At 38.9% G+C, this 10,513-nt stretch overlaps 1 protein-coding gene across 2 annotated transcripts; it reads right to left on the reverse strand.

The window, feature by feature from the left end:
- Positions 1–482: 482 nt before the first annotated feature.
- LOC139945759 (trimeric intracellular cation channel type 1B.2-like) lies at positions 483–9,966 on the reverse strand. Of its 2 annotated transcripts, XM_071943155.1 has the most exons (7): positions 9,780–9,966; positions 9,077–9,165; positions 8,329–8,509; positions 7,384–7,540; positions 6,565–6,749; positions 5,844–5,931; positions 483–5,367 (listed from the first exon to the last, which is right to left on the reverse strand). In XM_071943155.1, exons 3-7 carry the CDS (start codon positions 8,456–8,458, stop codon positions 5,109–5,111), a joined length of 819 nt encoding a protein of 272 aa, XP_071799256.1. In that variant the 5' UTR covers positions 8,459–8,509; positions 9,077–9,165; positions 9,780–9,966; the 3' UTR covers positions 483–5,108. The 2 variants fall into 2 exon arrangements, with proteins under 2 accessions (XP_071799256.1, XP_071799255.1); XM_071943154.1 differs by lacking the exon at positions 9,077–9,165 and having other exon boundaries at positions 9,780–9,964.
- Positions 9,967–10,513: the final 547 nt, after the last annotated feature.

Here is a 10,513-nt window from a genome sequence, read left to right on the forward strand (position 1 = left end):
GTATGCCTCCCATCTTTGACCCCTTTGCTTGGTTACTGACAATTATTGCTGATGTTCATCGCAACCGATTTATCCAAAACGTGACAAACAAATCATTTATAAAGGGCGGGCAAAAGAAACGCTGATCTTACTCGTCACAATACAACGATTTAGCTTGAATAGGGGCTTTTGCAACTTTTGAAATTCGACCTTAAGCCACTCAAGTGCCCATAAATCCACCAAACAACATCGTAGCGCAACATAAGATGTGTCAAAATGTGCAGAAATTAACGGTGAATAGAAATGAATAATTATTTTTTGGCATACTATTTCAGGTTCCGATATATCTGACCATTTGTAAGTGTTTAGATACTTTATTGGCGCAGTTTAATATTACCAAAGGTGTCCACGGCTTTACCTATGAGCCATTTAAAAAAATACACTCGTCCAAAAATAAAGAACCCACACACTTCATGTTTATCTTTTTAAAAAACTGTCCTTTATTTCAAAGTTTTATTTGCACAAAAATCATAAGATTAAACATTAATAGATGTCAACTGACAAAATGTTAAATATCTGAACCCCAAAACTTACAAAGTATATAACACCTGATGTTAAAGTGCACATCCCTACTCCTCCAATTAAAAAACAAACTATATTAATCTAATGTCACAAAACTTCCACATCAAACTTACCCGAGTAATAAACATATGATTTTTTTTTCCCCACAGAGCTCGGGACAGTAGTGATACTACTGAGTATCATGGTATATAGTGTTTTAACACTATTAAAACAATCATAGGTGTATAATTGTGGGTAGCGCAAAAACACATCAATTGTATTTCGTACATTCCAAAACCAGTCCCAGTGCCCAATTTCATAGAGCTTCTTATAGACACTGGACACTATTGGTAATTGTCAAATACCAGTCTTCTCACTTGCTGTATCTCAACATTATGCCTAAATTTACAAACCTGTGAAAATTTGAGCTCAATCAATCATTGAAGTTGCGAGATAATAAGGAAAGAAAAAACACCCTTGTCACACGAAGTTGTGTGCTTTCAGATGCTTGATTTCGAGACCTAAAAATTCTAAATCTGAGGTCTCGAAATCAAATTTGTTGAAAATTACTTCTTTCTCCAAAACTACGTTACTTCAGAGGGATCCGTTTCTCGCAATGTTTTATACTATCAACAGCTCTCCAGTGCTCGTTACCAAGTAAGTTTTTATGCTGATAATTACTTTGAGTAATTACCAATAGTGTCCACTGCCTCTAAATAAGAAGAAAACATTGCTTGTAAACACATTAGCTGCTTAGCAGAAATCAGAAGGTCGATACCAGTCACATGTGACTTCTTGTGCAAATAGACTCAGTACTGAATAGAATGCAAGGAATAATAAACACTGTTATATTAAAATTGTGAACCTTTGATGTACATGTTTTTATTTATAGTTCATTTTCCTATCTTTTTTTTGTATACATAAATTGTAACAAATATTTAATTATTCGTTTTATTACTTGTTTTACAACCAGATGTTTAGAGGCAGGTCTACGGACCACAGTAATTACTTTGCTTTTGTTTCTCCTAGACCATGTGGAAGTAATTTTTGTATTGTCTAGTATCGATAAATTGGATGAATAAGTAATAATTATAATATAACGTATGGTACTTGTGCCATTTAAGCTGGTACCCTTATTCTCATAATGTTGTTGTGTTCAGCTTAGAGTTTTTTTTTATGCCTAATCAGCTTCATGACATTGGGCTATGTTTGCAGAAAACAATCCTTCAAAATTAAGTGACCCCTGCAGCCATTTAAAAACAATCCTTCAAAATTAAATGACGCCTACAGCCTCATTCTCTCCAAAATTAACCGGTATGAGTTTATGAAGGATTGCTGCCAAAATCCTTCAAAATCAACCAACTTGAGTCTATGGAGTTTTGACACTGCCTGAATCCTTCAAGATCACTTGATATATATAGATTAACTTGTAAAAGGTGGCTGCCGCCCAAATTCATTAAAATCCACTGGTATGAGTCTATGTAGGATTTCTACTGTATAAATCCTTCAAAATCACCTGCTATCTGAGTCTATGTAGTATTCACACTGCCTCAATCCTTATAAACAACCAGCTATGAGTTTAAAAAGGCAAATTGGAACAAAGCAATCATTGGGAAATTATTTGCAGGGCTCAAATTTGGTATAAATTCCACACAAAACCACAGGGCTTGTAGCTCATTTTGTTTACCAAACTGGAATTTGAACAAGTTAGTACTAAGAGAAAGACTAAGATTTCACCTCATTTTATCTTTTGAGTAAGTATAATTCAATACTCAACAGAATCAAAACGCATTTAACAAACTCAAAGGCAACATTTGAACATATTTAAATTTGGTTTTTACCCTTACACCGATGTGTATTCAGCACTCTATACTCAGTACTTTCCTGAGCTGTGAACAATATCCACTGTAGGCAAATCACTTGGGTGGGATTCAAACCTACAACCTTTGCAATGCTGGAGCATATGGTGTAGGGGTAAACCAAATTAAATTTGTTATTCTGATGCAAAAAGTTAACATCTATTGAACACAATCATTTTTAAATTCACATCATTGAATTCCTGTATATATAATTTTAAATTTGAGTTATATGTAAATAAGCTATTCTTCAAGCAAACTTGGATCAACGATTCTGATTTGTCAATCCATGGCAACAACACTGCCTATATCATTTATAAAAAAACACAAAATGTATAACTATTTCAACACTGCATTTTGCGTTGAGTTGCACGTGAGTTTGCTTGCAATGTCTAACTCGGCCTTGTGTAATAACTTTATCTGTCCAATTATTAGCACCACCCCACTCTGTTGTGGAGTCAAAAACATGGTTCTACAAATTGACGAACTGTGTCAACTCACAAATTAAAACAAAAACCACACAATTTGAGGCATATTTGTGTGGATCATTATAATCTACTTCTAGGTATTTTTCAAACCATTCATTTTACAACAAACGATTTCAAACACTTTTTTTAGAGCACAACAAATCATCCGATCCCAGGCAATGTGTCTATACTAATGAACTTCTTCCTTTGTTTGCTTTGTAAGTGTGCCATGCAAGACTTAAAAACAAAACAAAAACCAATGGCAGCATTTCAGATTATTAAAAATGTTAGTTAAACAAAAAATTGTATTTATTTGTACTCCTGATAATAATAACATTATCAGCATTATTTCAGGCCTGATGCTTCATTCTTGAAAAGGCTAGGGCACTGAGGCATTTTCTTTTTGGTGAAAGAAACCATTTCAAGGGGCACCAAGGCAATGTCCAGGGCCAACAGAGGCCATTGCCTCTGATGCCTTGTGAAGTATCAGGCCAGATGATTATTCCAGTAAAAATTTCACAAATTTTTCTTTTATTTTCTTTGGTATGAGGCATACCGAATAATTTCAACAAGGTTTAATTTAGTCTGATTTGTCGCATTACTCCATGGAAATAATTGCTTTATGATATGGCTTTCAAAATCGAAGCGACATTTCGATCAGTAATAATCTGATCTTCTTCAGAAAAAAACTCTGAAGTTTCATCAATTGGCACTTTAAAAATAGCAAGAGGAAATTAATTGAATTTGAACTTGCTTAAAGCACATCGGTGTATGATAAACACAAATTTTTACAACCATAACTTTGGCAAAAACCCGATTCGACTAGCCACTATCACTTTTAGTTACGGCTATACATGTAGAATGTCATAATACTGTTACTAAATAACCCATTTCAAATCCCCCTGGCTTGTAAGAGTGGCAGTGCTCTATCCGGACCCAAGCTCTGGGCCCAATTTCATAGCTAAGCAAAATGGCTAAGCGAAACAAAATGATGCTTACCAGCCAAAATAACATGTCACATGTACAATCTGTGACTGGTATCCCTTTTTTTTTTTTTTACTTAGCAAAACATTGTTAAGCACAATTGTCTGCACAAGCAGCTCTATTGAAATTGGGGGCCCTGGTGTGGTCAGCAGCAGAGCGTGGGTTAGAATCTCGGTCATGACACCCATGCTCTTGAGCAGACGTCGATTTCACAAAGAGTTAGGACTAGTCCTAACTTAGGACTAGTCCTAGGAGATATACAAACTGCATTGATAGTCCTAAACTAGGACGAGTAACTGGTCCTAACTCGAGATAAGACTAGTCCTAACTCTTTGTGAAATCCACCCCTGGGCACTTTACCATAATTGCTCTGTAAAAAGTTTGGAAGGTACTGTAGTGCATTCCGCCCTACCAGCCAGGCTCCTACCCAGGGGTAATCATGTTTCTGCCCCAGGAGTAGGTGGCAACCTGCCCCTGGTGGCAGTTCTTTTGAATGTCAGCAAATTGTAGCCCTCTATTTGAGGTAGGTGGCTGTCCGGCCCTGTGGTGATAGGCAATCTTTCATAAACAATTGTTTAACAAGTATTGAGCGTTTTATAAGCGGGGTGGTAGTGCTCGACAGCCTTGATGGAAACTTAGCAAATTAACCGCCAACGAACAATGTAACCATAAACAAAATTCATTTTAAAACAAGCCAAATAGTATTATAATAGTACAAATAAAAAATAAAGAAACCCAATATTTTGGCTGATTGTTAATGGTTATATCTTTAAAGTTAGTTTGCAACCACCCTTTTTTAGTTAAACTAAACATTGGTGTGACGTTTGACTCTAGCAGAGTGTTTCTCTATGGCTTTATTTTTGGATGCAAAAATAAAGCCGATAACTTTACTTGTACAGAACTGTCTATGTGTTTGTAGTACTACAATGCCACTGTTTTAATTAGGAATAAGTTGCTAAGCACATACATCACTTCGTAGAAATTAAAAAAATACAAATTTTGAGTTGTACACGTATCCCTTTTTAGATTTCTAATCCGTGTTTTGTCAACTTAATACAGATTTAAAGGCCAAATTGTCAATAGTAATACAGTGTATAGTCACCTGAGAAAGTTTCTGCTGAATACAATATCCATCCTATTTCCACACCCAGAGTTATTTTGATTATGTTACCTTGTGTAAAAAGTACGACACCTTAAAGGCCAACCCGTCTTTTTTGCAAGATGTCCTCCCCTTGACTTTCCAGATGACCTCTGACCGGATTCACTCTTTCTTGTTCTTATTCTCGGTTTCTTTGGCCTTCTTCGCAGCTGCGGACTCCTTGGGTTTCTTACCGAACAGGACTGGGCGGAGCACGCCCTCTACTGGCTCGAACGGATCCCGCATGCCGAACAGCATGGATAGCTTGACGGTGGTGAGGACCATCATGCAGCAGAGTTGTAATAAGACGAGTGGGATGGGCAAGATGGCGTAGCGCTGTAGAACCATCAGAAGGCTGATGATGATCGCAGCCTTCATGGTGCTGGTAAAGAAAAAGAGAAAAACAAATAAATACTTTATACTGGAAAGTGTTGTGGCTGAGCGGTTAAGAGCAACAAATTCAAAATCTGGTGTTTCTGATCAGCAGAGTTTGGGTTCGAGTCCCAGTTGTGAAACTTGTGTCCTTAAGCAAGACACTAATAGCCATTACTTCATCCTTCGGATGGGACGTAAAGCCGTTGGTCCCATGTGTTGTGTAACGCATGTAAAAGAACCCAGTGCACTTATCGAAAAAAAAGAAGGGGTTTGTCCCGGTGTTCCTGGTTTGTTTGGCTGTATATTGCGCCACAGCACCTTGTAAACCATTACATGGTGCTATGTTAAAGCAGTAGATCTCGCAATTAAAACGTAGTCCCACATAACTTGCAGGAAATACTTTATGTTTAAGCGCTTTGAGCATCACTGAGTGACAGATATGCGTGCTATATAAGAAGCCACTGTTTGTTATATGTTACTTACATGGATGGTGTTGTCAGCTGATTGGATGAAGGGCCGGTGGATCCCCGTAGCAACCTCTCAATGTTCCTCATTTGCAAACTACCAGTTCCTATCAAAATTTCAAATTAGCAACCAGTAGATAAATTTCTAGACATTTTGCCCAAACAAGTAGAGAAATGAAACAGGCTGAGGAAATATAAGGCAAGTCATTGCACCCAGGCTTTGATATCTGACCCTTGGATTTTATTTGAGCAACTGGGATGTGCTACATGTACACATGATAAAGGCTTTTAAAGACAATTTTGCTGGGTTTTTTTTCAGACCAGAGAAGGGATAATACCATGCCTGTGCACCACACATCTTATACACATCTAACTCACAAATTGCTTACCGCATACCACACTCCAAAAGAATTTGAACCCCCACCCCATCCTTTTTGAAAATTCAACGGTTCTTTCCCAAAACTCTATCCATCCAGTGTACACCCCCATTAACTTAACTTTGACATCATTCTTGCCTTTGCCAATGAAAAGCAAGACAAAGACGGGTACTCAAACCACAAGCCAAAAACAACCCAAAGTCCCCAAACCCCTGCTGCCAAAGTTCATTGTTTCTTGTTACTCACTCCCCCTTCCCATATCCACCCACCTTCTGATCTTCATTCACCTTACCATCTCCTAACCCCTCCTCATACCACAACCATACCTCTTTCCTTCCATCAACGAAGCTCAAACATTCTCACCTTTGATTGTGCCGATAATCAGCATGACCAAGAAGCTACTTGGGTACACGATAGCGGCCTGCGCCACACCTGCTGCAATCTTTCTCATACGTAGTACTTCCTTGAGAGGGATGAAGACAAGCTGGGCGGGAAACGAAGACACAATAGTGAAGAAGATGTCTCCTGGGCAGTAGAAGATGAGGTACCTGGAAGGAGAAAAACATGGTCTGAATTTGTGGAACACAGAAAGATTTTGGTGTTCTTGGTCGACAGCGTCTTTGAAGTGTCTTGTTTTCCTTTTTTCTTCAGCGCCTTGTATCCTTTGGCAATTAGGTGCTTTATAAAAAGAGTTCTAATTTTTTTAGCCATGTAATTTTTTTAGCCATGTAACCTTTGACATTTCTTAGTCTTCGTTTGACTCATCCCTTTCATGATGTAGTTCTCAAAGAAGAAGTTTTTGTCCTAGAAAGAATTTTCATCTCATACAAACTTACTTGAAGCCGGTACAGTCCAGGCTTGTCCAGTCATTAGTTTATTGGCCCGACACCAAAACTACTTGTGGTCCATGGGTAAATGTAAGGGCGGGCAACAAAACTACTATGGAATTAAAACTTGCGATAGTAGGGGCGGCTCAAGGGTGGGGAGGGGCAAAGCCTGGTTCATACTTCTTGCGAATGCAATACGCATTAAGATGTCACAAATTGGCAACGAATAATTCGTAACAGTTGAACCTGCAAAACATTGGCTGCAAAAACAGCCATGTGAAGTCAAAACTCACTCCGCATTCTCAGGAAGTATGGACCGGGCTCAAGAGGGAATTAAGAAGGGATGTGGGCTTACCACACAGCCGTTGCCAATCCAATGTTGAACTGATTACTAAACGGCGCCAGTATTGGCTGACCAAGTAGAAAGTTGGCCATGAATGTTCCTGCAAAGCTACTTAGCATACTACAGAACCAGCACACCAGGGGGTTGGTCTGGGCTAGATGCTTAGAACCTACGCCAGGTAAAGAGAGACAGAGGGAGAGAGAGTAAAGGAATGAGAAGAGCAAGAAGAGTTCAAAGCCTGCATGGGGTAAAATGAAAAGAAACACTGACGGTCCTAGTTGAAAAGGTCAAATCCAGTCTGACAGTGCAATAGTACATGTAGAATGTTTTTTTCCCGACTTGCAGATCACGCAGAAATCACTATTTGCCAAGTGAGATATCAAGTGAGTAAAAACTTGATGTTTGAAATAAAAAAGTTGCATCCCCTTTAAGGCGATCCCTGGCTACTTTGGCATAATTTATATGAGTTGCAGAACGTGGTCTAAGGAGTCCACTGCAATATTTTAAGAATGGGTTTGATTGCAGTGGACTAAAGTCGGTCTGATAAGGAAGAGGGGAAAAAAATGCAGTGGTCTAATCTAAAGTTGCGTATGGTAAAGCTGAATAAAGTCACATGATTAAATCTAGGGACTGTAAACTGGATCGACATGCAAGGCACAGGTGTTCAAGACGGGATTCGTACCAGGGTCAAGATATCACAAAGCTAACTTGATCGCCATTGTTTTTTCTTGAATGGTAAACTACTGCTTAACCCTTGGCCTGATTTCTTAAGAAAAACCTGGGCCCAGTTTTATGGCTCTGCTCACTGCGAAATTCTGCGCTCACCTCCCATAGAACTGTGTGTTTTACAGGGTGCCGTAAGCGCAGAACTCCGCTTTAAGCAGAGCCATGAAATTGGACTCTGATGGCTTGAAGCTTTCTATGAGTTGGAGAAGTCTTGAAACAAATTTAAGTTACCGTTTCGAAAGTCATTCCTCACAGCAAGAATCATGAGAATGTAGTGGCTCAACTCGAACAGCGGGTACATAGGAATGGTGTCGTACAAGTCTGCGTAGGACACGACAGTGTCATAATAAGAAGATGCCATCTTGGAACAGAATGAAGATCAGTCAATGACTGTGCTTGCACCTACTTCAAGCTATAGGGATGAAACAAAAGGTTGGGATGTAAATTAATATTGTTATTAAATATTTTGGGTAACGAAACCAAGAATGCCTTTTATCACTGTAGCGTGCAAGTTTAAGGAAACCTGTAAAGTGCTACGTGAACCAGAAACAACAGGTATAACAAACACTGGTTATTACACTGGTTTAAAGACACGTATAACATTATGAACTGCACAAAATTCTAGTCATTGTGAACTCAGTGGTTAGCTCGGCCGCATTTGAACCCACAACCTTGTGATCGCAAGACCTGCAGTCTACTCACTTGATCACTTTGCGTGCATGTTGTATAGCAGGCCTGTACAACACAGAAGCAATCAGAGGCAACTGCCTCTGTGCTCCCCTGCCTACCCTACCCCTAGGTCAAATTTCATCTGCGTGCCTCAATTTAATTTTTTTTTAAAGCACAAAAAGTAGCTTTGGCCAAGTTTGGGCTTAACAAAGTTACCAACATAAGGTAACCAGTTGTGACTGCTGGTTGTATCCTGTAAGCAGAAACTGTTAGTTAAGCAGTTAGTATTCACTACTTTAAGTTAACTTGCCAGCTGGTGGTAGGCAGTCTGTTCCGACTCTGACCTGTCTTTAGTTTACTTTGGTCTATGCTCTCTGAGTGGATGCTGAGTCTGACTGACTGAGGAATGCAATTGTAAAGATCTAACAATCCAAATCCATGCATGATCATAAGGTTTATCGCCAATAGCAAAATATCAAAAGAGGGCCCTGTTGAATTGAACCCACACAAATATATAGGCGATGTGTGCGCGAGTCGTGCATGACAACATACATCGCATAGCAAACTGCCCCATATGCCTTCCCACAAAGCATTGCAGTTCTGAATCGCGATAAACCTTATTCTCTTGCTTGAGGGTTACATTATCTTAACTCCTCTTGCTTGTGCTGGTACATTGAAAACCGTATGGATGGTGTAGACCTATAGCTAAGCACTTTTACTGACTTAGCATTTGTTGCTGAGCTCAGCTACTTTATTGTGTCATCAGTTCAAATTTGTACCCTATAAATAGTAATATATAACGTCCTTCACATTCCAACAAGTGAAGCACCACAAAAAACAAAAAAACAAAAACCTAAACAAAAATACGAGAAGAATAATTAGAACAAAACATTAATTTTAAGCTAGAGCAATAGCCCCGCCCCTTCCTTTGTAAGAAAAGAATGCTAACAGAAACGATATAAATCACAATAAAATATTAAAGAATGAAGATTAACATTTACAACACATCTTACCAGCGATGGAGAAAACAAAAATAACTTCTGTGAACAGCTTGAGGTCGAAATAGCAGTGGAGTGTTGTACCAGCTGACATTAAAATCGTACCTGGGGACCAACTGGCTGGTGGGCACCAAATTGAAGCTCCAAAACATAACTTCAAATACCGCATACGACCGTCACTGGCGCCTGACGGTAGGTTGTTGACCCATCGCACAAACGAACGACGACGGTGCGGGGAAAAAGTTTAGTTGTCTAAAATAGGTCTGATTGGTTTTAAGAGGCCGAGAGATTTTAAATTTGTTTTGAGAATATTTGAACATTTAGCATTTAGTATTATTTGCTTGCGGTGCAAGTGCAGCACATGATTAATTTTTATTGGTCTAGGGGTGCGAACCCGCAGAGATTGTGTAGAAACCATTGATCTCCAGTATAAACTTGATGTGGTAGTATAGCGCCCTCTGTTGACTCAACTTCTCTCAGCCCATAGGTTCTTTAAAGGCACTGGACACTACTGGTATAATACTCAAGTAATTGTAGGCATAAAAACTTACTAGGAAAACGAGCAATGGAGAGCCGTTGATAATAATTAAAACATTGTAAGAAACGGCTCCCTCTGAATTAAGTAACAGAGTTTTTGAGAAAGAAGTAATTACTCACTAAATTATTTGAATTTAATTCGAGGCCTCAGCTGGAGGGTCATAATTCAATGCATCTCAAAGCACATAACTTATGCGACAAGGGCGTTTTTC

Source organism: Asterias amurensis, chromosome 13 (genome assembly GCF_032118995.1).
Source record: "Asterias amurensis chromosome 13, ASM3211899v1".
Classification (NCBI taxonomy): Eukaryota; Metazoa; Echinodermata; class Asteroidea; order Forcipulatida; family Asteriidae; genus Asterias; species Asterias amurensis.

Excerpts from the sequence above, each read along its gene's own strand:
- LOC139945759 (XM_071943155.1), bottom strand. The coding sequence starts at position 8,458 with ATGGCATCTTCTTATTATGACACTGTCGTGTCCTACGCAGACTTGTAC. Across the intron at positions 7,541-8,328 it reads GAGGAATGACTTTCGAAACG|GTTCTAAGCATCTAGCCCAG; the intron begins GTAACTTAAATT and ends TACCTGGCGTAG. Across the intron at positions 5,932-6,564 it reads GATTATCGGCACAATCAAAG|GAACTGGTAGTTTGCAAATG; the intron begins GTGAGAATGTTT and ends AAATTTTGATAG.